General features: G+C 43.9%; 1 protein-coding gene across 4 annotated transcripts; it reads left to right on the top strand.

Moving 5' to 3' along the window:
* Positions 1-417: 417 nt before the first annotated feature.
* Positions 418-25,788, top strand: csw (protein tyrosine phosphatase non-receptor type corkscrew). 4 transcript variants are annotated; one of them, XM_015185953.2, is made up of 11 exons: positions 418-626; positions 1,190-1,377; positions 1,437-1,563; positions 20,218-20,380; positions 21,228-21,407; positions 21,468-21,585; positions 21,652-22,571; positions 22,648-22,738; positions 22,809-22,998; positions 23,072-23,553; positions 23,637-25,788. In XM_015185953.2, the coding sequence occupies exons 1-11, from the start codon at positions 613-615 to the stop codon at positions 23,786-23,788; spliced, it is 2,625 nt and encodes an 874-aa protein (XP_015041439.2). In that variant the 5' UTR covers positions 418-612; the 3' UTR covers positions 23,789-25,788. The 4 variants fall into 4 exon arrangements, with proteins under 4 accessions (XP_015041439.2, XP_015041440.2, XP_002133867.3 ...); XM_015185954.2 differs by lacking the exon at positions 418-626 and adding an exon at positions 1,116-1,132; XM_002133831.3 differs by lacking the exons at positions 418-626; positions 1,190-1,377; positions 1,437-1,563 and adding an exon at positions 12,483-14,133.
* The last annotated feature ends 788 nt before the right edge of the window (positions 25,789-26,576 follow it).

Genomic DNA, 26,576 nt, shown 5'->3' with positions numbered 1-26,576 from the left:
CAGTATGTATCGTTGCCTTTCCAGTATTAATCGGCTATTTATTTGCTGATCGTAGTACTCGTCAGCAAAACGCCTGCTGCAAAGGTTTCCGTCGATTGAAATACAGGCATGCATTTTTATCGTTTACAAATGAATATCATCCCTGATTCGATGGTAAATTTGGCTGTTCTGAGTACCATGCTTTGGCCTATGGTCAAAATAAAAATCCGTTTCTTAGAGGGCATCATTGTGCGATTCAATAGTCAATAGTTTCATAATGCGCTGTTACACGCATTGAGGGTAAATTTTTTTACTTTGCTGGTTAGTGCCTGTCGTTTTTAGTAACCTTCAACTCTGTACATTGCATTTTGTGCTGTTATTGGCGTTCCGAGTGCTGTTTGGCGCAAATGGTGCTAATGGCAAAAAATTTTGCGCTCTATGGCCGATAGCTATCGATAGGCAAGGCTGTCGATAGTTTCCATCACTACGACTAGCCTAGCCTATCCATAGTTTTTTTTTTGTATCCAAATCCAACCGTAAAATAAGTTTAAACAAATCATATAGACATAAGTTTCATTTTTTTTCCTTTGGTGTACCATTAATTTATTTTTTAAGTGCGCATTCAATAAGAAAATGTCATCGCGAAGGTAAATCCAATAAGAAATACGACCATGTACTTACACACACACCCGCACGCCCTCACGCATACACAGGCGAGTGTGCATGGCATATGTACACACGTTACACTCGCCGTCTCCACCGCCCAGGGCCCAACACATTCGTTCACACGCACACTGGAACGCACACACGGCACACGCTCCCAACTGGGCTATTTACATATGTATAAGTATATACAAAAGGCAAAAAGAAGCAGAAACAACATTTTTGAGATAAAAAGTGCAACAAAGTGCAAGAGAATTGCCTCCCGCCCCATCATCAGCAATGGGAAAGAAGCAGGGGCATCCCAATGAACTGTTACTCTTACAGCTGTTGCTGGGGCTGGCGTGGGTCCGACACGGGTTGGGGTACTGAATCGAATCAAATCGCCCATGTAGCGAGATTGGGGAAGGGAATGAGAATGAGGTTTGATGGAATAGCATGTACATATGTATGTATGTAGATACAATATTATTCAGGATATGAACGATCAGCAGTAAATAAACAAACGACTGACTCTTTCACCCTGCTGATCCTTTGTTTGCCCGCGCAGATGGTTCCACCCAACGATATCTGGCATCGAAGCTGAGAAATTGCTACAGGAAGAAGGTTTTGATGGCTCGTTTCTTGCACGTCTCTCCTCCTCGAATCCAGGCGCCTTCACGCTCTCCGTTCGCCGTGGCAATGAGGTTACACACATCAAAATCCAAAACAATGGCGACTTCTTTGATCTCTATGGCGGTAAGTGGTATCCTCCAAGTGCTATCAGAGGAATTTTCTAACCTTCCCCGACCTTGCAGGTGAAAAGTTTGCCACACTGCCGGAACTGGTACAATATTATATGGAGAATGGGGAGTTGAAGGAGAAGAATGGCCAGGCCATTGAGCTGAAGCAGCCGCTGATATGTGCAGAGCCCACCACGGAAAGGTGAGTCCCAGTTACATACGTTCCCTTAAATGGTATGGTATGGGCTTTGGAGCTACATCTGTGTGTTTTTTGATCACCGAAGCAATGTGCAGATGTTGCCCCTGCACCCAATACAGTGCCTATGACAAAAATACTGTGAGTCCTGGGCCAACTCTAATGGTTCCTTGATGTGCGTCCGCGCAAGGCAGATGCTCAACAATTTATTCAAAATATTTAAATGCAAAATGATTTATGTACATATCTACATATATATTCCGACTAACGCCTAAATGAAATATGTATTCAAATGCAAATGGGAAAGCCTCTCCCCCGGCTTTTCATAATTGATATCGATGATTTGTGCAGGGCCGTGACCATCCATCCCTTTCAAGTGATTTCTTTTTGATTTGCTTACGCCTCTTTTTCTAGGGCCCGTCCTAATCTGACAGCGAACAGCTGTTCTGTGAGAAATTTCAATTATACTTTGATTGTGTCACGCGTCTTCGATCTGTGAAATCGGATACGATACTCGTACTCGTAGTCGTAGTTGTATTCCGGAGTAAATAAACACTTGACGAATTATTTACTATGTTGTTTATGAACGAAAAGACGCACACACACACACATGTCCACACATGTATGGCAGACGACTCGCTGTCTGCTGATGCGCCCGCTGTTATGTGCACACACATACATAAGTGCGCATTGCACTTAACAGTTAATAACTGTTAATGCAATGCTGTCCATGGACTGTTGTTGATGCACGTTTGCTAATGGGTTTTCTGGCTGCTGCTCAGGAACTTGTCGAATTTATCGCAGGTGTGTGCGGCTTTCTGAATTCAATTTGAAATCAAATCGACTCTTTTTACGAAACGATCTTGGGGACCCCACAAAACATTGCTCAGGATAGAGTTTTTTTCTTCAAAATTGAGACGAACAACTTGCGGCAATATTAAATTGGAAATATGTATGTTTTAAGCTACTTTAATTACTCTGTGGAACGAAATCGAATCGAAACCATATATTTCTGATAGACTAGGGGCTCTAAAATTTATAGACTAGGAAGGTTTTTTTATGGATAGGGTTTGTTTGGTTAAATTTTGTTTTTACATACAACAAATTTTTGATGAACTTTGCAATTATGGAAAAGATAATGAATTTTGTTATTAATCGGCCTATTAAACGTTTTAGCTTCAGCTTACCGTCTGGGAAATATTATGCTTTCAAATGCAAATTTGATACTCTTTTAATAAATAAAGTCGAAGTTTCTATAAAACTTTACATTTGATACCTTAATATTATCCAGATTGCATATTTTCGTTGGCTGTTCAGCTACAATGATCAGAAATCCCCTACAAGAGGCAAGCAAAAAACATTTTGCTCCTGCTGCGGATTTGAAAAAATTTGTAATTTGGAGACCAGGTTTTAAGACGTTCGAAGAATTCGAGAGATTATAATTTAATGGTTAAAAAACCAGGGTTGTCCAGGGTGGTACTTTTCCTGGCAAAACTTAAATTGACTTGAGGAATATTTTGTTGTTAGACGAGTCCAAGACTTTTTTCTTTTTGGTCGTGGATGCCGTTAGTATGATAGATTACCGTGGTTATCTGAATTTTCTACAAAATATACTTTCAAAACTGTAAAACGCGGCGGTTCTTCAAAAATGCGTAGAGCCATTGTTCAATCGTTTCAGCAAAAAAAAAAAAAAACACCCAATTTCACTACTATTATTTTTCCCAAGCCTTGTTCCACATTTAAATTTTTTCCTGCAAATTTTGCAAACACTTAAATAAAGAACAATATTTCAGAGACGAAATCAATGAGTACTCTTCTGATTTGTTCGGGATGCAAGTCAAGTTATTTATGTTAAGAGTAGAAAATGAACTTCACTTAAAGTTAAAAGTAAGTAAATCTTCAACTGTAATCACAAACAAGTATCTCAAAACAAAAGAGACGAGAGATAATAAACAATAAACATTATAAAATTAAATGTAAACTATGTAAGGGGAGAAGGTACAATGAATGCGTTAATCGTTGATCTTTCGTTATTCTTTGGTTTATGCTTACCAGATGTACGATCCATTTGACACAGAACTTCCATTGTAATTTATGTTTTATGTGCTGTAATGATTTTATGGGGGTTATTTCAAGGATTTCAGGCATTAAAAAGTCGAAAAAACGTCGCTTACCATTACTATTACTATTGCCAGCACGTAGGGGCAGACCCACTCTCGGGACGCTCATATACCAGGGGCTCACACCTCCGCCTAGGCGGTTTCCCGGAGGAGCCCTAGGGACCGAGAAAGGGCGGCAGCCAGCGTGGGATCCGCCTCCTATCGACCGACTTTAAAAAAGCAAGAGGCATGGAGGTAGAAAGATAAGATCACCACCTAAATCGAAAGCCTCTTCTTTAGCGCACCAAATATCTGAAACGCTAAGCAGTCCAAAGTTCGAAGCCCCTGGCGGACGCGGTAAGCCAAATAGGTCCTCTCGAAACTGTTCACTAGTCAGAGGCACATACGCCAGTGTACGAGAAACAGCTGATTCCAGATTGGCAACCTGCAGAAGACGGCAGCCGATCTCAACAGCCAGGAGACCCGGCTATAGAGAGGCAGATACGCAGACTTCGCCGAAAGCTACCGAAGATCGGTGAATGGAGACGCAAGACTGAGCAAAAGCAAGACAGCAAAGATGATCTGCTTTTGAGCCTCAGGAAAACACTTAACCAACGCGTAGGAGATGAAAACATTATTTTAGTTAGCGAACTTGACCATTAAACTGTATCTATCGATCAAAAAATATATTCAAAATGTTGTTATTCTAAAGCTTCTAGAAATTGTAGCGCCGTGTTCGTGAGCTGACTAAAGTTTTCATGAAAATATCTGATTTCGTTTAGAAGTTATTTTTGGACCGAAGGCCCCACTGTGCGTCGCCAATATCAGGAGATTTCAGCGCCTGGGCTACGGAATGGATGTCCACCACAACGAATGCCAGGGGCCGTGTCCTGCTGGTTCCTAAAATCGCTGGTTCCAACCCTCGAGGGGGCACTACAAGGAAGAAACTCTGGACATACCCACGGGGATGATGGAATCCTGCGCCTGGACTTCCAACAGGAGCCGAGATTGTGCGATTATCTTCAACGAGGCCTGGCTAAGTCTGGTTGGGCTCGAACTTGCCGAACACGAAATTGAAGCGATAGCAGGAAACATGTGGAGACGGCGAGGATAACCGTAGGAGGAGTCTCCATTGTGTCAACACTAGCAATTAGGTACATGGGAGTCATGCTTGACACCCGGCTTTTATTTAGAGAGCACCTGCATCGTTATGACAGTGTCTAGAATGATGCTAAACCATAGAGGCCCAAAGTCAACGAGCAGGAAACTTCTTTTCAACGTTGCAAAGTCTTCCATCCTATACGCAGCGCCGATACTCAGGATGGGCTCAGGATACGATCGTCAAAGGTTACACCAAGAGAATGGAGTCAGACTTCAGACATGGAGCTCTGCGGGTTATTTCCGCACAGTCTCTACAGGGGCCATCATGATAGCCGCAAACCACCCGTCGAGCTCGCAACGATGGAAGCCAGTGAAAGCCACAAGGAGAGGAAAGTCGCCATCACACAGGCAGACGTTAGAACGGCTAGGGTCAGGGCGAGGAATAAATCTCTAAAAAACCCCTAAGTAGAGATGGGATAGTATGGTATCTGGCCGTTGGACCCACTAACTAATACCCAACATTGAAACATGCCAGCAATCCGGCGGCATGGGAACTTACGTTCGGATTTACGCAGGTTCTTAGCGGACATGAGTGCATCAAGGAGTAGCCACATTACTTTGGCCACGAGGAGGAAGCGCTATGCACCAACTGTGGAATAGCAGAGAACGGCCTGACCACATGCGTCAGATTCGTAGAAGCCCGCGGACGAGCAGAAGGCATCCTAGGTGTGCCCTTCACAGTGGAAGGCCCCGTACTTGCGACGGATATCGCGACGGAATTGTGGTGTCTGGGATGCATTCTTAAAGAGCGGCCGTAACAGGCTAGCCAGCCTCCTGGAAAACGAATAGAACGCTAAGCTGTGGCCCCGTTTTTATCGGCTAAAATAATTTCTACTAGAAAATAATATCACAAGAAAATAAATTGGTTTTCTTCCAAAATATGGGCCATTTGGATCACTGTGCTATGCATTGTTCATTTCCTTATTGCTGTTACCTGTCATTGCTATTGCTATTTTTATATTGGATCTCTATTTATTGTACATATTTTTGCCTGTTGTCCAACTCAATCTCCAGCTCCTTCTCCTTCTAAGTCCATCCATATTTTATACGTGTCTCTTAGTCCCCTCCCTCTCTAAGTGGATATCTTATTTTGACTGTCATCGTTTGTCTCGTTTCGTTTCAAACCCTTTAATTTCATTCAATCTCATTCCATTCCGTTTTTTTCGTGAGCTGCATTTCAAGCATACTAACGGTCAGCCACCTCGTTTGCTGATGTCCACGCCCGTTCACTCTGTACATTGCACATACATATGTACATGCATATGTCTACGGACCGCCTCCTCGGGCAGTCTATATTTGGTTGGGGCTCCTCTCCACCACCCTTCTCAGGCAGAACTCGAATTGCCTTGATCAAACCCGGCCACCGGGGAGTACCCGCTCCAAGCTATATGCATATATTACTATGACCAATTCGTGCATTTGCTAATGCTTTAAAATCTGTGTGGCTGCCGTTGGAGGCTATTTTCCTTCTCATTCAGAGTTATGAAATGCAACATTTAGGAAACGGTAGGAAATGATTTCTTATAGGACCATGCTAAGTTCTGGAAAAGAACACGAGAACAAGTTGAAAAGAATAAATTCTCGATTTTATTGGCTATAATAAAAGTATACATACAAAAGTATACATACATACATATATAGACTATATTTCGACTCGCTTAAAACATTGCGTACAAATGCTAGAGCTTCAGTTGGATCTGGAAATACGTTCGGAATCCCCGCAAGTTCGCAATATTATCATGCCAATTGTTTAGAATGAGATTCTCCATTTTGTATTGTTGGCTTTCTTTAAACCCCATACTTAAAAAGAAAGTGGATGGGTGTAACACCCAAAAGGAAGCGTTTCCGACCTCATAAATTATATACTTTTTAGATCAGCATCAATAGCCGAGCTGATATAGCCATGTCTGTCCGTCCGTCGTGAACTCCCAGATCTCAGAGTCAAGAACTAGAGCAGCCAAATTTTGTATCCAGACTCTTATGTAATATCACACTGTAATATCAAATGTTTCCGCCCCCACAAAGAACGAAAATCTGTGGCATGCAAAAGTTTGAAAATACGGGAAAACTAACAACTCAGAATCATAGCGATCGACCAGATCGGATTATTATTATAGCCACAAGGAACCGATGAAACTGCATTGGCTTCGCAACGCCTTCAAAGCGCTTACTCATTTTCTGTCTCTCTCTCACACACTCTTTATCGTGCAATGTGTGCCCTCTGGCGAAGGCATACTGAGGAGGAGGCTTAATAGCACAGATAGGGACTTCAGGAAAGAACTTTCAAAGATCTCCAGGATGAAACTTGGGATGCACCAAATAAAAACCTGTAAAGCTCTCAAACCACTTACTTTCCGCACAAAGTAAGTCAAGTCAATGAACGTGATAAATCTAGGTGTTTTTGAGGATACGACAAGTATAGATAAAACTCTACAAAAGTGATAGTGAAGGAGTTTCGTATCATTTCATTCCTTGAATTTCATTCTGTGCCCTCCCAAATACAAGACCCACAAACAGGTACTCATTTTTGCTCCCCGTCATGTACTGTTCATGACGTTAACAGTTCCATCAGCCAGCGCCCCACAAGCCCCTTTGTGACGTTTTCTGGGTCGGCCCGTCTGGCTTAGTTATTTTTAAGGCGCTGCGACCTGAGCTCGTTTATTTATAGCTGCAGAAGGTTTTGTCCAGTAATACTTAAGTCCGGAAATATATAATTTTGATTTGCTCTCTTAAAACGTCGATTGACGTCAAGGGAGGGAGGGTATTGGATGACATCGAATGAAATTCGATTGGGATGTTATTGCGAACATAATTGGTAGCCAACGTGGGTCGGAAGAACCACAACTAAAACTTGATAGTAAATTCTATGTAGTACATACATACATGTGGACATATTTACGGGTAGCATTCTTTATAAGGTGTAAGCGGGATCGGTATTTTGTTCGCACGATTATGTTTGAAGATAATCAATACAATATAATTGCCTTTTGATAAATAAATCAGTTGTAACCATGCTGGACGAACAAAAAATTAGAATGGCTTGCCTTGGACCGTTCTGAATGAAAGTGGATCCCCGACATGAGCCACTTTCTCGATGTGCGACCTTCTCTCTTTCAATTTCGCTGGGGCAATCCACAATCCACAATCCACAATCCAATCCAATCCCCATTCGCATTCATTCGCATTTAGGTGCCCCCAACAGGCATTGATCTTGACCTTTGGTCGAATTAGAATTCCGATTGGAAAGCGAATGGAAAATCATTCGATGAGATGCAGCTTCTAGCAGCTGCTGCTGCAGCTACTACAATTTCTGTTTATTTACTTGCTCATTTAATTGTGGCAATTAAAGATGATAATTGCTCGTTTGCTTTAGTTTCGCCGGCTTTCTTCGACTGCTTTGCCGACCCGAGCAGTTGCTCGGTCTGAGCTTCCTCGGAAAAACAAATCTGACGATCATCAATTATATTCTCAAGCTGTATTCTGGCGTTTTGAATAGTGCCTCACCTACTCCATCACTGCAACCCACAGCCCCCATTACCGCATCGCATCGCACCGCACCGCATCGCAGTTCCCATCTATCTATCCGATTTTGAAGTGCCTGAAATGTTAAATGATTTCAATTTTCACCATTAAGACAAGCCTACAAATGGCCGACAAATTATGCCGTGCACGTTGAGCTGTGGCTCTTAGACGTGTATCTCGATCTCAGCTCAACTTCCCCCTCGTTTTTTTTTTTTTGTATCTATGTATATTTATATCTAAGGCAGCAGCACGCCGAGAAGCAGCTACAGCTAAAATAAATACTCTATAGAAATATACATAAATAAAATTTATTGTGAAAATATATGTACATATATGTATACACTCCCACACACTGTCCGCTCTCGATTGGACAGACCCCTGAGGAATTCCATCAGCTACATACCTCCAACATAAGACGGAGAGGTCTCGTCTCCACGACATATCCCCGTGAGCTATGATCCGTCCGATCAAGCTGTCACCCTACGACTAGACACTGATTATACAGACGCCACTTGGGTAATTACTCAACCCGACTCGACTTAATGAAAACTGTACTTCGCCGTGCTTCCCCCGTACCAGAATCCCACTCCCAATCAAACTGAAGTGTTTTCGAAACGAAACTAAACTAAAACTATACTTATAAAACATACAATTCGCTGAGTGTGGATCGTGACGGGTAGTTACGCTGCGAAAATACAACGGGTATATTTTGTTGTACAATTTTAGTCCCATTGATTCGTTGACTTTGAATGACTTTAAAGTTTTTAATTGAACTACACTTAGAGAACAATTATTCCTGAAATGTTTAGTCTAATCCAACTGAAAAAATACACAAAAGGTATACATACGTATATGTATATCGTAGTCCCTTCCTATAAAAATAAACATTTAAAGGAATTTTTGCCATTTCGAAGAGAGTAAACCGAGTCTAGTGGATAAACTGAGCGAGTCTCTATTACATTAAAGGGATCGGGTGAACAGAAATCAGTGACACTTGAGTTGGGATTGGTATTTCGTAGTCTCGAATCGCTCACTGATCTTTGAGCTTTCATGGGTCTAGTCTGACATTTCTCCAATTATCTACAATCTTTCCTGAGGAATTTCTGCAGTTTTTATTCCTTCTTTTTTCGACTCGAACTGAACTTTGGACATACTGAATCTTCATAGTATGCACTCGTACGCATCCATAGGTCTGTACGTGTCATACGTATGTACATATGTATGCACATATGTACGTATGTACGTGGGTCTTAATGTTCAATCGTTATATTTAGTATCCTTAACTGCCCAGAGCATGACAATTTAAAGCTCGCATCACGAACGTCTGCGACTGGGCGGCAACCGCAAATGCGACTTTCAGGCAATTATTTATTCAGGTAAATCCCTCGCTTAAATAACCGTCAAAGAATAAGAAGCACAAAAAAGCCCCAAATGAGGGATCAGAGAAATGAAATACGGAATAACACAGGAAAGGCCGACAGTATTTTGCTGGGCAATAGCGAAATATAGAAATATTTTGGGAGGACTAGAAAATATGCAATAATAAACATTGAATTTTCTCCAGCAAGTATGGAATTATCCAATATATGCGGCTCTTTCTAGGTTCATCGTCCTCCTCCAGGGTCACACAATCCCACAGTAAATACATTTCCCTCTTACTTTCATAACTAGTTGGAATTTGTAACAGATCTAATTTGACTACAGATCTGATCTACTTGGCTTAAAGGCTAAAATAATAAAAATAGCCGTGAATCCCCGGCCGATTTATGGGCTGATCTGGTTTGGAAAGTGCTACGTGCAAGACACACGTATGCCCCAACAGATCACTGAGTATATGTGTATTTAAATACATATGTTACAGTTATCGTAAATCCCGAGGGATATGTGGTTAAACAGAATGTGAACAATTCGCGATGATGAATGGGCGTGTGAGACTGTATCGTAAATTTCGGAGTGCAAATATCGATAAAGTATCTAAATACCTGTTAAAGGTCGCCCCAGTTCATAGTCTGACGAATATATGTACAACTCGGTGCCACGAGAGAGCGATCGCGAACGCTATTCATGTTCTAATGATAATTCCTGCACTCCGATCGCTCCCCATTCCACCCAATCACCAATATTCTAGCTATTTCCGTCCGTTGAATATCTTTCTCTCTCCCTATCATGTATATTCTGAGTAGGAAACCCTTCTACCCTCTACACGAACTCGATTTACCCCTATTCTCTTCGAGTATCGGGTACTAGGTATGGTGTTAGGTACTCAAAATGATATTTTTCTAGATAGGTATGCCAGATAAATTTGATATTTTCATATCGGAAAACGATAACAAAAATGTGTTTATGAAATGTGTGATGATGAAGATGATCTTTGCTAGTTTGAAATAGGATGATGAACGTCGGAATATGACGATGAGCGAACGAGACTCTCTCGTCAGAAGAAAAACCCCCCGGAAGGGATCAATTAACGAATATTCGAGTGGCATAGTCAGAACAAAGCAAAAAATGGTTAAGAGCCACGTTAACTGCTTTACGCTAGATAAGAAATCAGTTCTAGTCAATGCTTAGAAGATAATTTACGAAGGCGCGGTCGCTTTGTTGACTGCATGAAAAATAGGGTGCAATAAAGCATAGATAAATATATAGGCATAGACATGAAGACATAGTATAAGTGGAATCCATCAGGAGGACACAGTGCAATGCATGGTTTTTTCATAGGGACTTGACACAACTTAAAGTGTAGTGCAATGCGAGCTGTTTTTCACTTAAATTTTAATTTCGTGCTAAGAAGGAAAGGAATGATTAAACACGTTTAAATCAACTATTTCCAATCAGATAATAATCAAGTATATATGGAAAGTAAACGTAACTGTGCGAATGTATAATAACCGTATTCCTTAGCCAAAAGTAGTATCGTTTCAGGGATTAAAAGTGACCGGATTCTCATAGCTGGTCCAATATCGATAAAAGATTTTTAAAAAAAGTGTCGATAGTCCCAATATTTTATTGGTAATGGAATCCATCATTTCGATGATCGAGTCCTTCTCTCATCGCGAGTAGTGCGAAGAGAGGGGGCAGCTGAGGAGCACGTGCTCGGCGTCTTCAAATTACCTCAGGTCTACCTTAAATTCTCCAGGTTTCATAATTTTCGTGTGTATTTCTGTTTCTGTTTCACTTCCAGCGAAAAACCGATGACGAAACGATGCAAAATGGTAAACAAAAAAATAGTTAAACTTCGTCATAAAAGCTCATTCCACCCGCAGGTAGATTGTGGGCAGAGGGGGGTTAGACGTGTGGAGGTGTATCTAAGATCGCACTTCGGATCGATGGGGCAGTCGCACGTCGTCCAATTTTGATGGTGAAAAAAATGCGTGGCACGTCCGCTCCTCTGACGTCTGTGCTGTAAGAGAGCTAGGCCAGCACTAGTGCCATCTCTTTCGCTCGCCACCTCAGCCCCTCCCCTGCTCCTTTCTTGCCTAAATGGCCGTCAGAATTGTGTTGTTCGGTTTCAATTTCATTTCCGCTGGCAGGCAATGTACTGTGCTTAAAGCTTCGTCTTACAAGCCAACACACATCAAGAAATTACCATTTTTAGATTCGAATTAATTCTCTGCTTGCCTTTCGAAGCATATATGTACATATACATACATACATATGTATGTATGTACATATATTCAGAATCTGATTCGGATTCTGATTGCGGGGAGGGTGATTCATCGGGAGTGTGTAACAAGACAGTTACAGTCATCACTCATAAGCATCGAGCACAAGGTGGCTGGACAGTTAAAGTGCAGGCCGTGCACTCACACTTTCTAGACAACTTTCCACAAGCAAGCAGTTTAGTTAGCCTTTCAAATAGCCTGACAAATGCTGCAGTGCACGCAAGCAGTGCGATAAGCAGGAACAAGCAGGTCTCCACACCCACACCCGCACTCACACCCACACCACAGCCAAACACTTTGACTTTTGGAACGTATTTTGTTTTGCACATTGAAAAAAAAAACCCAATAAACAACAACCCCTAACAACGACAGGGCAACGATCAGCGGCATGGGGCGGAGGAAGTGTGGATGAGGAAGGGTTAGCCCGCGCTGCGGTGATTTAAAACAAAAGCGCTGGACACAGCCAGGGAAGATTCATTCATACCCAAGCCCGAGTGCGAGTGCGAGCGGTTAGAACACTCACCAACTCAATTCAAGCGATCTCCAACAGCAGAGTGTGCGAGGAGAGACAAGAGCCAGATACAAAGAGCGACGCAGCGACGCAGCGACGCAGCGACGGAGAGCGAGGTGTCAGAGCAACGCAGCAGAGACAACGTCAAGAACGAGGCAAAAAGCTTTAGACCCAGCAGCTGGAGCTTCATTCTCGAGTTGCGGTTCAACGGTTTAGCACACGCACAACAAGCAAGAAGCCGACAGCATCGGCAGCAAGCGTAAAGTACTGTACAAATCGTGTTCGTTGTGTAAAGATCGGTCAAGCAGTCCAAGCAGTTTAGTGGAGCGGCTAAGTTTTGCAATCCCAGTAAAGTGTATTTCCTGCCGCGAATTATGCCTTCGGCCACATTTGTCCTCGAACATTTGATGGCGGCACAAACTCGTCTGGACGAGGCCCACAGAGCAACACCAGCGGCTCCCACATCCGCATCCACCTCCACAGCACTGGCCACTCAAGCAACGAGCAAAGTCGATTCGTATCAGAAGAAATTGTTATTGGCTTTGAAGAAAATTGTGCAATAAACAAAAGCAAACTCCATTCGAGTACATACATGCATTTTTCCCCTTTATCAAACTGACTAATATAAATAGTAAAAAAGCTAAACAAACCGAAAACAAATAAAAAACAAACATGAACAAGAACAAGAATTCTAGTTTTACATCGGTGTGCAACTAGTTACATAAAAAAAAGAAATAAAAATAGTCATTTAAAAAACCCCCAACAACAGCAGAAACAACAACAGTCGACGCGTTATTCCACAGTGGAAATTTTCAGTGCCTGTTCGAATATTACAATATCGTTTTTTTCCTGTGTACATTTTTTTAGTTTGTGTAGGGAAAGTGCTCAGGCGCCAAAGACACGGCAAGATGCTGTTCAACAAATGCCTGGAAAAGCTGTCCAGCTCACTGGGAAATGTTGTCAACCAAAAATTACAAGAGAAACAAGTCTACAGCCATAATAATAATAATAATAATAATAATAATAATAATAGTTTTAATAATAACTATATTAATAACAAAAACAACAACGTATACAATAAAAAACGAAACTTTGAGTACGAGCGGGCCATTCAGGCGCATTACGGAAGTGCCGGAGGATGCGGAGACGGAGATAGGCACAGGGAGAGGGTCAGAGACAGACCCAAGTCCAAATCGGGCAAATGCCGAATGTCTAAGGCAACCACACCACCTGCACCTGCACCTGCAACAGCAACAGCAACAGCAACAGCCACAGCACCAGCCACAACAGCAACAACCACAGCAAGCACTACAATGGGGAGTCGCGAGTGCATGAGCCACGATGAGCTGGCTCTGATCATCAGGGGCAATACCAACAACCACCACCAGCTAAACAGACGGCGTCCGGTCTCGGCCCAGGCGTCATCGGCGCCCTCCGCTTCCACATCCACCGAGTCCCTGCACCGACTGACCCCACCAAATTTGGTGGCCTCCTATCCCGCCACACCCACCTCCTGGTCGAGCGCACCTCCCCAGTTTCCAGCGGTCCTCGGCAGCGGCACCTGCTCCACCAGCACCTTAGTGCTGCTGGCCCACATGCGCGTCCAGCTTTATGGATACACGTAAGTGCGGAGAAATGGCCTGTGAAACGCGATTAACTTATTTGAGGCGCGTGCGAAAGTGAATTTTAATGATTCCCAAAGTGGGGGTGGGACGGAGCTGGGTGATACGAATTTTCAGATACCACTTACCACTTATGTGCTTATGTGGGTTAGTTTTGATATTAAGATACGCTCTTTGTCTATTCAAAGCAGTTCAAGCAGGTTCAAGGAATGAATGAGTGTAAGCCTAAGCAGTTCGCTGAGGGTCGAAATGTGTAAAAGCATTCGCAATGGTAATTGAGTTCAAGTAAAGGAGCAAAGCAGATAAAGGATACTAGGCGTTTAGGTCATTTACTGATAGAATCGAATGAAATGGAATTGTAGTAAAAGAGAGGTATAGCAGCTCATGAGAGAGTTGGGATAGAACCAGAGACGGCCGTCAAGATAATTTACACGAATAAGGCAAAGGAATGAATGAGTATGGCAGGCAAAGTTGGAGTATATTTAACTAAAGCATTAACGATCAAGAAAACAGAAACAGAAAAGCAAACGCGACATTCCCCCATCCCAATCATCTGTGGATGTGTGAGCGGAGTACCAAACGAGTCGAGACTCTTTGGGCAACCTCCCCTCATTAGCATTAGCCCTAATAAGGTGGCCTATCACATACAGTTGAAGCCACGCCAAAAAAACGAAAAACAACAACAAAAACCACATAAACATCACAACGCAAATTGTCATGTGCTGTGCTCAAAATTGCCACGCAAATTGAGTAAATATTTACGCACAGAATTCAACAACAAAAACAACATGGATCGTGGAGAGGAAAAAAGTCGTCAATTTGCAATTTAATAATTATGAACGAGTGCTCCCCGTGGAGAGGGAAGGGGAATAAGTGACAGAGTCAGAGATAGAGATAGAGATAGAGATAGAGACAGAGACAGAGCCATGTCTCTTCTTACATATATTGAATGTGACCACTTTTTGTGCTATCTGGACTCCCGCACTCACGTATTAAATTCCAAGTTATTTTATTTAGAGTTTCGCATTGGATTGTTTGGATAAATTGGGTCCAAAATGGAACCAGAGAGATTAGGGCTAATAGTATGGGGTACTGCCCTATTTCAGAGCGATCGAGGGTGCTCTGTTGGAGAGATTCTTCTCTTATCTGCAGCCGTCCAAATGTTTGGCCTGTGTCAGTCATCCGTCCCAGATTCCATTCCGCTTCTTAACTTTACTTTAGTCCCGGGCTCTGTCTCGGTCTCTGTTTTTGTGCGGGTTATCTAAGATTGGTAAAATCGCAAATTTCCCGGGAATTTACCCATATATGTCTGTGCAAATTTATATATACATATGCACCTTGTGTACCCGTAAATTCTCCTATTTTTCGGAGCTGAGTTTGGGTTTGGTTTATGACCAAATGAATTCAACTTTCTATATCGGCATACGATATTGATTGGGTTCTTAACTTGTTTTGTTTTTCCGGGGTTCTCTGGCAAACGATAATTATGCACAGTGTACCTTATTCCGAACTCCTTTCCCATCTCATCAAACTCTATCGTTACCCAGTTTCTATCCTATTATTCTATCTTGGCTTATATTGCTGTATTCTTCTGCCATCCATCATTTAATCGATAGCTATTCTTGATCCTCGTTCCGATAGTCGTAGTTAAGTTCATTCCCTTCGTATCACGTCTCCAACTCTCCATCATCCCATTCTCATCCTAACTCTTTCCGACTACGTATCGACTGGTTTGCTTTTGTCCTTTGTTTTCACGTTATTTCTCTGCTTTGCCTTCGAGATGATTTGTGAGGCATCTTGCCTTTTTCCATTGCACAATATATGCAGTTTAATTGTGCAAATTAATTCGAAGAGCTCGGTCAAAGAGCTTGGCTGACATGGAAATGGCCTGGACGAAGAGGGTTTACCGAGGTAAAAGCCCCAACTTCTCCGAGAAGCAGCTAAGCGAGAACAAGAAGTTCGCTGACTGCAACAGCAGCTATGTACAGCTATGTTTCCACTCCATGAACTGCTTGCGAGTTAGCGGTTGGGTTGGCTAGAGTGCAGGGGTAGTCATGGGCAAACATGGGCTAACTTCCAGCCTAAAGGCGCGCGCACACTAGTACGCTCGGAGCATTTAGAACAGTTTTCTATACAGTGTGCGCGCGCCCCTTTGAGTCAGTGTCACAGTCAGAGCTGATTAAATGAAGGCGAGCCGGCTTCGGCCCGACTTCACTCTTTTGTTCCCCTCCCAGCAACCCGTTTCTCTGACGCCTTTCGAGGTGCGTTGGCACACAAAAAAGAAACAAACCTGTGACAAAAGTCATGAAATTATATAATAAGCACAATATTCATACTAAGATTCACAATGTATGCATACATATGTTTTGCATATGTATTTATTTATTTATATGTATATATAAATACATGAAATCTGTTTGTTGACCTTAGGCGGCGCTTTCATGAATGGGCCGCAGCTTCCTTCGTTTGTAAATACTGTGGTCGTTACTTCTGTCACTGTAAGTGTAACTGTAAGTGAACCAAAAAGTTGTGAAATTCACTGACGTACTTGAAGATGCTCGTATATGCACATCATATGCATCTGGATATTTTTGTCGGCTGTCATTTACTCACTCGCCAATCAGTCGGTCCGATTTAAATCGAGTTGAGGGCCGTAAATATTTTTTGTGTGTGTTATCGTCACAATGCTAAAAGTAAAGATCTACAGAAATATGGGCGGAACGGATCAGATCAAATAAGAGCCCGCCGGGCCATTGATCGGAGGCGAGTCCTTTTCGAAAAGCTCCGACAAAAAACAAACACACGTCACGGGTGACAGCTTGGCCGAGAACTCTGAAAGCTTTTTTTGTCGGCAGAAATTTTATGGCGAAAAATGATTTGCAAAGTCATCAAAGAAAACTCTGCATCATTTCCTTGCGACAGCTTTTAAGCTCAGAGAAGAGACGGACATGGAGCTAACAGATCATTTCTCAACTCAGCTGGCAGTGTGCGCGCCCAGCCCAAAAAGCTGAGATCGAAAACTGAAAGCTTCCCTAGCTCAAGCGCGCTTTCGGCCCAAGAAATGTGCTAATCTAGAAGAATGCGCAGTTCATAAACAATCGCGATATGCGTTTGGCAAGAACGAAAATTTAAATACATTACCTTTGGCCCCATGGATGCTGTCCAATGAACTACTTTATAATCTTGAAGCAGGACATCATCTTGACCATTGACCAAGCAGACTGGCTTCTCTGATAGAAGCTTTCATAGGTAGTATTACCAAACAGCACTCGGTCGGATCAGTAGCGGTGCATGTTTCGACCATGCCAGAGTCGATTTTGCAAGCAGTGCATGGAAACTTCCGTTTTGCTAAAAATAAACGACTTTTCATTTGTATCATTCAAACTCGGCTCTCAAGATCCGACCGGATCGGAGCGGACCAGACCGGGCGTGTGTTTGCTGTTGGAGGCCACCTTGAATCTGTAACAGGCTGACAATACAGGGCGAGATGGGGAGGCGAGATAGAAAAGCAGCATTGAAATGCACGGCAGTGTATGATACGCTCTAATGTAATGTTAATTGTTTCTACATGAATTTCTATTAATAGTACAGAGAACAACACACACACTCACAGACACAAACTAACACTCACAGACACACACGGAAGATGAATTGATTTAGCAAGCAAAAGCATTTAATATAACTAGTGGGCTGGGGGAGGTACATATGTATGTATGTACATACTTATCGGCATATGTATGTATATCGGCAAAGCTGAGCCGAGCACTTCTATGCTGCCGCATACATAATACATGAGCAGTTGTCTCCCTTGCTCACTCGATGACATATTTTATTGTATCTCTGACCCCGAATCGGAACCGGCTTAAGGACAGTCGATGGATGTCTGTACATCCGTTAATATCTGTAGCTATCCGCCTCCCCCTCTGGTTGTTTGTTTGTTTTTTTGCACGACTGTGGCTTAGAGGCGACGAACTCGAGAGCCCAGCTAAGACAGCTAAGAGCGTAAGCATAGCACATGGTCGATTATGAAATTCAAAGCAAGTTTTTTGAGCCAGTGCTATTTATGTAAAGTGCTAAAAGGCAAAGCCAAAACAAAACCGCAACAATCAACTGGAGCAGCGGTGGGCACGTCCTTGCTGCCATCGCTCCTATTGCTCGGAGATTTATTCTTCGAAAACGCACAATGTAGTGATGCCCGAATGCATACAACGAGCGGGAACGTTTGTGAGCCGCGGCAAGGGCCGCAGCTCTCCTTTTATACACGGTACTCGTCAGTATATATGTATGTAACTTATACAGTAAGCTCCAGAATTGCTGTCGGAGCCGCATACTCTCTCTCTCTCTCCCTCTCTCTCTGTCTCTTGATATCGCTGCTGATATGAGACGAATTGCGTTATTCGTTAAGGCTGATCTCATCGCACTTGTCATGGGAGATGGGAAAAACATAGAGAGAATCATAAGTAAAGCATGTAGTTAACTCTCTGAAACAATATCCGAAATGAACGGGAAATCAATACAACAAACCATGCTACATCCCTGTTTCATTCATTAATAATCCTATAAATATTCTAATCTTCCCTCAAGCTTGGCCTCCCAATAGGGTACCATTGGTACCATTATTTCCAATAAACTGCGTCCACTGCTTGAACATGTAAAGCAGTTCAACGAACAGTTCTTTAGGCCCTCGACTTACACTGGGCAAAACAATAATTTTGAAACATAAAAACCTTTAATTACTTTTATTGCATCTAAAACATTATTAAGGCTATCGATAATTTTTTAAAAATATTTGTTCCATTCTCCGTCAGCTGTGAGCTTTTAAAGGTCGTATCGTATTTGTTGTAGTAAAATATCGGGGTGTAATCTTGTCATCTCAGTCAAGCAACTCCTGTTAGACTTTCGTGGACTGTAACTTTTAGAATTTACCTGGATTCAATTCAAATTCAAAAATATATCTTTAGTACATCAGACGTTATGGCTTTAATTCCGTTAGATTGGCTGTTTTGCTCAGTGGCAACTGTGGCATCATTCAGCTTTTGTTTTCTGTGTTACGTTCACAGCGAGAGCTCAATCACAAATTCACCCCATGCCATCGGACCCCCTCTGTCCATACCCATGTGGCTTTCTACGTCCATGTCTGTCTATAAGCACAAGCCAGACCAGGCCAGAGCGGGTCGACTTATATGTAAGTCCAAGACCCAACTAGAAACGATTCAACTTGCACTTTTCCAAATAGTGTATCCGTGTTACTGCCACTTTTAATGTGGTTATAATACCCTTGCAAAGGGTAGAATGTTTCTTTCTGCACGGATGCGTTCACCTCAAAGATGGAACCAAATGCCAAGAAAAACATACCCATTCTTGAGCATTCGAATCAATTTGCTTTAAAATAGACTTATCGGCCTGAAACCTTGGTCAGAACTGCAGACATTAGAAGTGTGGAACCGCAAAGATGGGATCGATCGCTAAGAATAGCCAGGGGATTGATCGATTTGGAAGGGTATCCACCACTTCAGTGCCCGAAGATTGCCTTTCTGGTATTGCTGCCTTGCATTTGACTGTTTTCTTCGGGCTGCTGCTGGCTTGTGCCAGTCGGTTTCGGTCAGTGTATGTTTGTGTCGGCATACGAGTAGACGTACCAATGTATCTATGTACATATAGGTATTGTATGTATTTGCTTATATTCGATTTGTATTTGCGCTGCCTGGTTCCTACTACGTACATAGCAATAGTTTCTGCTGTTATTGGAGGTGCTAGTATTTTCCGCTTTTGCACGCTTCTTATAAAGGCGAGAGTGTATAGTTTGTAAGTGCTATTCGAGCGCGCACGTAGTCGCTTGTCAGGCACTCAGGCACTCAGTCACGCAGTCAAGCAGTCAAGCAGTCAAACAGTCAGTCGCTCAGTCGTTTAGTCGCTCAGTCAGTTAGTGGTTCAATCGAGTCGGTGCAGCGGCGGATACGACATTACTAGGTAGAGCACGCGCATCTAACCCTGCAGCTCCTGTTCCACAAATGATACTGATTCTGATACTGATACCGATACCGATTATAATCCTTGAATTTGTTGCTTGTTTGTCGTTTCAGATGGTTTCATGGCAATCTTTCTGGCAAGGAAGCGGAAAAATTGATATTGGAGCGGGGCAAGAATGGTTCTTTTCTTGTCCGTGAATCTCAAAGCAAACCTGGTGATTTCGTTCTCTCCGTTCGAACGGACGACAAAGTAACGCATGTCATGATTCGATGGCAGGTATGTACATACATACATACATATGTATATTAAATATATTTCATATATCCTCAAGAAGAGTCCAACAATGTCGAATGCAAATCGATGGAAACACAAAACAAGCCAGAACGAGAGGTCATAAAGTTCCCCAACGACCTTGCGATTTGCATACGGCTGCATGTGGCCGTATGCACGAGGCTTATGACGTCATACACGAAAACACATTCCGCATCTCCAGATATACGGAGAGCGCTCTTTGCTGTTCTAGTTTCTAGCTGTCCATGGCTATGTTCTATGTCCATCGAGGGGCTGTCCGCCCAGAGATATTCCACTGTATACGTATGTGTGTCTGTCGGTGGGTTTCGCTCTGAGTATCGGCTGGTGTCAACCGATATCTATGGCCAAACATCGGTGTGTCATTTGTGGCCACCACAAAAGCTCTCAGCTTGTTCTACGCTGCAGCTTTTCTCGAACTTTTCAATGCTCGGGATTGCGGTTTGTGCGGTAGATGCGGTATATGGGGTATATGCGGTATATGCGGTATATGCGTGACCTGTCACCCAGTGCTGCAAAACTAAAGCCGAGGAAGCCGCAGTGGCTCCAACAGCACCTCGTGGCCGTGCGCAAGCAGTTCAAGCTGCCGTGTAAATCACCTAAACCCCAATTGCGGCTATTGTCTCGGTCTCTGTTTCGGTCTCTGTCTCTGTTGCAATTATGCCATTTACATGACAAACTGGCCGTTTCATATGTTCAGCAGTTTTTGCCATTCCTTCTATTCGACATTGCAGTCACGTTTGGGTTCATATTAGTTGTTAGTTAATAGTGTCATGACATTCCACTACATTCGCTGCTTCATACCCTTTTCCAGGACAAGAAGTACGACGTGGGCGGAGGGGAATCTTTTGCCACACTCTCGGAACTGATCGATCACTACAAGCGTAATCCAATGGTGGAGACGTGCGGAACAGTGGTGCACCTGCGGCAGCCCTTTAACGCCACCCGCATCACGGCAGCCGGGATCAATGCCCGCGTGGAGCAGCTGGTCAAGGTGAGTCCTGGTTTGCAGCTGAGGATAAGAGGTGAAATATAAATGTATCTCCACACGCAGGGCGGCTTCTGGGAGGAGTTTGAGTCGCTGCAGCAGGACAGTCGGGACACTTTCTCCCGGAACGAGGGCTACAAAACGGAGAACCGTCTGAAGAACCGCTACCGCAACATATTGCCATGTAAGTGGAGCATGCCCAAAGCCCCTCTGGGGAATAATTAAAAGCCCCTTTCTGCCCATCCCACAGATGATCACACGCGGGTGAAGCTACTGGACGTCGAGCACAGCGTGGCTGGGGCGGAGTACATCAATGCCAACTACATCCGACTACCCACTGACGGGGACCTGTACAACATGAGCAGCTCGTCGGAGAGCCTCAACAGCTCGGTCCCTTCGTGCCCGGCCTGCACTGCGGCGCAGACGCAGCGCAGCTGCCCCAACTGCCAGCTGCTGAACAAGACCTGCGTCCAGTGCGCGGTCAAGTCCGCCACGCTGCCGTACAGCAATTGCGCCACGTGCACCCGCAAGTCGGACTCCCTCAGCAAGCACAAGCGCAACGAGTCCTCGCCCCTCTCCGCCAACGGAATCGGGGGGAGCTGCGGCATGAACGGCAGTCCGGTTCCGGGGACCCCCACCAGCGTGACTGGTGCCAATGCCGGGTGCCTGGTTGGGTTGCTGAAACAGAAGCACGTCGGGGATACGACCTACGGGTCCATGACGATCGCGGAGCGGGAAAGGGAGAGGGAGCGCGAGCGGGAGATGTTCAAGACGTACATCGCCACACAGGGGTGCCTGCTGACGCAGCAGGTGAACACGGTGACGGACTTCTGGAACATGGTGTGGCAGGAGAACACGCGCGTCATTGTAATGACCACCAAGGAGTACGAGCGCGGCAAGGAAAAGTGCGCCCGCTATTGGCCGGACGAGGGCAAGTGCGAGCAGTTCGGCTCCGCGCGCATTCAGTGCGTCTCGGAGAACTCCACCAGCGACTACACGCTGCGCGAGTTCCTCGTCTCCTGGCGGGAGCAGCCACAGCGGCGCATCTACCACTACCACTTCCAGGTCTGGCCCGACCACGGTGTGCCCGCGGATCCCGGCTGTGTTCTCAACTTTCTGCAGGACGTCAATACGAAGCAGAGCAATCTGGCTCAGGCCGGAGAAAAGCCGGTAAGTCTAAGATACAACTATCTGGGAAGAGTCACTACCATATCTCTCTCTCTCTCTCTCTCTGTCCCTTCGGCAGGGTCCCATCTGTGTGCACTGCTCGGCGGGCATCGGACGCACGGGCACCTTCATCGTGATCGACATGATCCTGGACCAGATCGTGCGTAATGGTGAGCCATAGACATAGACTCCCCTTCAGCCGGCGTATAACTAATTCCGTTCCCATCCGTCTATGCACAGGACTGGACACAGAAATAGACATCCAGCGCACCATTCAAATGGTGCGGTCGCAGCGTTCGGGCCTGGTCCAGACGGAGGCCCAGTACAAGTTCGTCTACTACGCGGTCCAGCACTACATCCAGACGCTGATCGCACGCAAGCGGGCCGAGGAGCAGAGCCTGCAGGTCGGCCGAGAGTACACCAACATCAAGTGAGTGTCCATTGAAGGAGCCCAGGAGTCCAGGGACATTTACTAAAGCGAATCTTGCGGCTCGTTTATCCAGGTACACGGGCGAGATTGGCAACGATTCACAAAGATCTCCATTACCACCAGCAATTTCTACAATAAGCTTAGTGCCAAGCAAAGCACCAACGACGCCTGGAGTTGGAGGAGGAGCTGTTTTGATGGCGACAGGGGAGCCACTGGGCATGGCGATGGGGATGGGCGCGGCAATGGCCGGGAACAAACATGGCTCCAAGCAGCAGCCCCCGCTGCCGGGATCGGTCACCCACCACAACAACAACAACAACAGCAGCAGTGGCAGTGGCAGTGGCAGCGGCAGCGGCAGCAGTGGGAGCAGTGGGAACAGCAGCATCTGCAGCAGCGGCAACAGCAGCAATGGCAACTTGAACGGGCTGCTAAGTGGCATCGGCATGGGCCTGGGACTGGGGCACGGCAACATGCGTAAGTCGCACTTTTACAGCGACTCGCTGAAGCAGCAGCAACACCAGCGCGACGAGCAATCGGTGGCTCCAGCGGGATCAGGTAAGCAGTCGCAGCCGGTCCGACCCCGGCCCCGGCCCCGCCCCGGTATACTCAAGTTGCTCACCAGTCCCATCATCTTTCAGCAAAATACAAAAACATTCCCAAAGACATGATCGGCCTACGCCAGCCGAACCATGCGTCATCCTATACCGCTGCGTCTCAGTCTCATTCAGCGCCAGCGTCCGCGTCGCTGACCGGGCCGGCGCCACCGACGCCCCCGCCGCGAAAAACATGACAAATGAATTTCTGAATCCTCGTGCCCGGGACATCGTTAATTCTATCGCAATAGACAGCCGAGAACGTCGCCAATCGAAGACCCCTGATCGCGTCCGCGTCCGCGCTCCTCCCCCCGCACCAGTCCCCCAAGATGCGCACAGAAAGTCGCCCTGCCACCCCGGCCCCCGCCCCCTTCCCTTTTAATCGTGTTACTATTGTATGTGTGTGTGTGTGTGTTGATTTTTTTTTGTAATAGTTGTAGCTTTATAAATATATTTTTTAATTTGTGTGTAATTCTTAGTTGTATATGTATGTATGTACTTTTATTTAATTGTCTCGCTTTACATTTAAAATGGACTCCCCTCCCCCCACTCTAATTCAAAAGATTCCTTTCCTGCACACAACTGCAAAAAACTCCCCGCCCTGCGCAGGCATCTTTATGTACATATATGTAGTAGCTGTTTAAGAGGAACAAGAAGAGAAGTAACATGAGCGTAGCTGCAGCAGTTCCGATGTACGAAGAGAGGATCGCGAAGTATACCAACAAAGGAGAAGAGTAAGGAGACAGGGAATCAAGTTTTGGACTTGCAAGTAAATCAAAAGGAAACGAAAGAGATTAAGGATAGTTATATAGGAAAGCAGGAGAAACGAAAAGAAAACCGTTGATTGGGACTTCAGTAATGGCGAGGACAGACATCAACAGATGACTACAAATAAGAGAGCATGTTCGTCCCTACGTTTACTTTGCATAGCCTTTGCACAGCTTGATATCTCGATGTGCATATGTATGTACTTTATCCGCCCTATAATCGCCTTACAACCACATCTGTACACCCACCAGCTGCTGTCCTCCTGGCATATTCTACAATTGTTTCGCATAGATGCAGCTGGGCAGCACCTTAATGTGTAGGATGTACATATGCACACAAATATGTATGTACGTGCCGAAGATGTGTTTCAAACCGAATAACCAACCTTAGAGCGTATTCGAAATCAAAAGATGCCTCTTTAACGCATTTTACAGTTGATATCAGTTACCGATTATATGCAAAAGTGCAAAACATATATTATATAATAATATACTTTGCATAGAAACTTCCTAGAAGAAAATTTTGAATTCACTAACGTTTTAGCAAAAACCGGTACTGAGATCGTTTTTCAACCTCTTCAAAAATGCAGAACGAGAAGTAAACAGCAGCTTTTAGATACCAATTGTTTGACAATTTCGAAATTGCAGTCAGCCATGCATGCCCACAATGTTTTGTTAATGTTTTGCGTAAAGCGCTTGTTGAGTGTATGTATGTGTGAGCTGTAGGCCACTGCATATTTTTCTACGATATCTCTATATGTGTTGTATACGTATTCGATAATAATTTATAACGTTTAAGAATGGTGTTACATTTTAAATGGATCAATCGTGTTTGCCGACACTTCTGCAATTCAACTCTAGTTGTGTATTTGTCGCTGTCTCTCTACCTTTCCCCCCTATCTCTCTCTCTATCTCTCTCAAAAGCACTCTTTTTTTTGTCTCTCTATACATATCTCTCTCTCTGTTTCTGTTTTTTTTTTCTGCGTTCAAGTACTCAGTTCTATATGTAGGTCTTATTTCAAGAGAAAGTATAGAAGGTTGAAACAGAATCAAACTCAATATATGTACAACGTGTGTACCTTGAGAGCTGCCCCGTTTCTGAAACAGAAATCGAAGATCAAGAGAGATCAGAAACTGAAAATCAACGAGAATATAAAAGCCCCTATATATAGGAAAGATGAGCCCACACCCTTGAAAGCAGCCACAAATCGATTAGATATGGATAGTTGAGTAGGAACCTCAATATAAGTAAAATACAATAATTAACATATGTATGTATATTCTTTAGTTTACCTTATTTTACCTTATCTTATGCTTTTGTAAGTGCTTTAAATTGTTATTCATCTTGATCTTGCAAACAATACAACAACAAAAATAAATAAAAAATACAACAAACGAAACAAAACAGAAAAAAACGCAAAAAAAAAAACAACTAAAAAGAAACCAAAATTATATTTGTATTTATGCATACATACATAAAATAAAACATTTTATATGCGATAAACGAATATTATTTATTTATCTATCATTTCTGAAATTTGTACTTTTCAGTTCTTGATGCGCATGGTTAATTTTGCTTAATGTTTCCTATATAAGGAATGCCTATACCTCCACTCCACCCAATTTTTGTTTGCCCCCCTGTACCCTGGCCTGTGGCCGCAGTTCATGAAACTTTAGCAGTTCTGGACTATAAGTACACACCACGGAAGCCTTAAAATGAACATAACACCAATAAAACTCGTCAAACGTATCAAAAAAGAGGAACCACTCGAATCCAAACGAAACGTACCGAAGCAATAGACCAGCACTGTACATACGTACATACGTACGAGTATGTATGCACATTGGATCTCCCAAGCTTGCCTCACCCACGTGTCTAGACTAAGCCGTTAACGAGGAGCCAAAGCAATATTACAGGAGGAATCAGCCAGCACAGAAAGATCAAATACGATCTAACAATAAGCATTAACGTGTTCAGCCACCCAATGTTAACCTTATAATCTTAACTTTTCTAACCCCGGAACTGCCCCAGACCTTCACATCAGCCTAGGCCTACCTCCGTCACCCACTCACCGTCTTTTCTAGAGTACTAGAGTATAGTCTGGGAGCACGCCCAGGTCCAGCGGGTGCATGCGCACACTTGGGTGTGTGAGTGTGATCATTACATTGTATGTAGATACATATACTTAGTTAGCCTATACTACGATTATTCGAATTG

The sequence above is a fragment of the Drosophila pseudoobscura genome, chromosome X (genome assembly GCF_009870125.1).
Source record: "Drosophila pseudoobscura strain MV-25-SWS-2005 chromosome X, UCI_Dpse_MV25, whole genome shotgun sequence".
In the NCBI taxonomy this organism is placed as follows: domain Eukaryota; kingdom Metazoa; phylum Arthropoda; class Insecta; order Diptera; family Drosophilidae; genus Drosophila; species Drosophila pseudoobscura.
The sequence above is the reverse complement of the archived record's forward strand: the minus strand, read 5'-3'. Positions and strand labels throughout refer to the sequence as shown.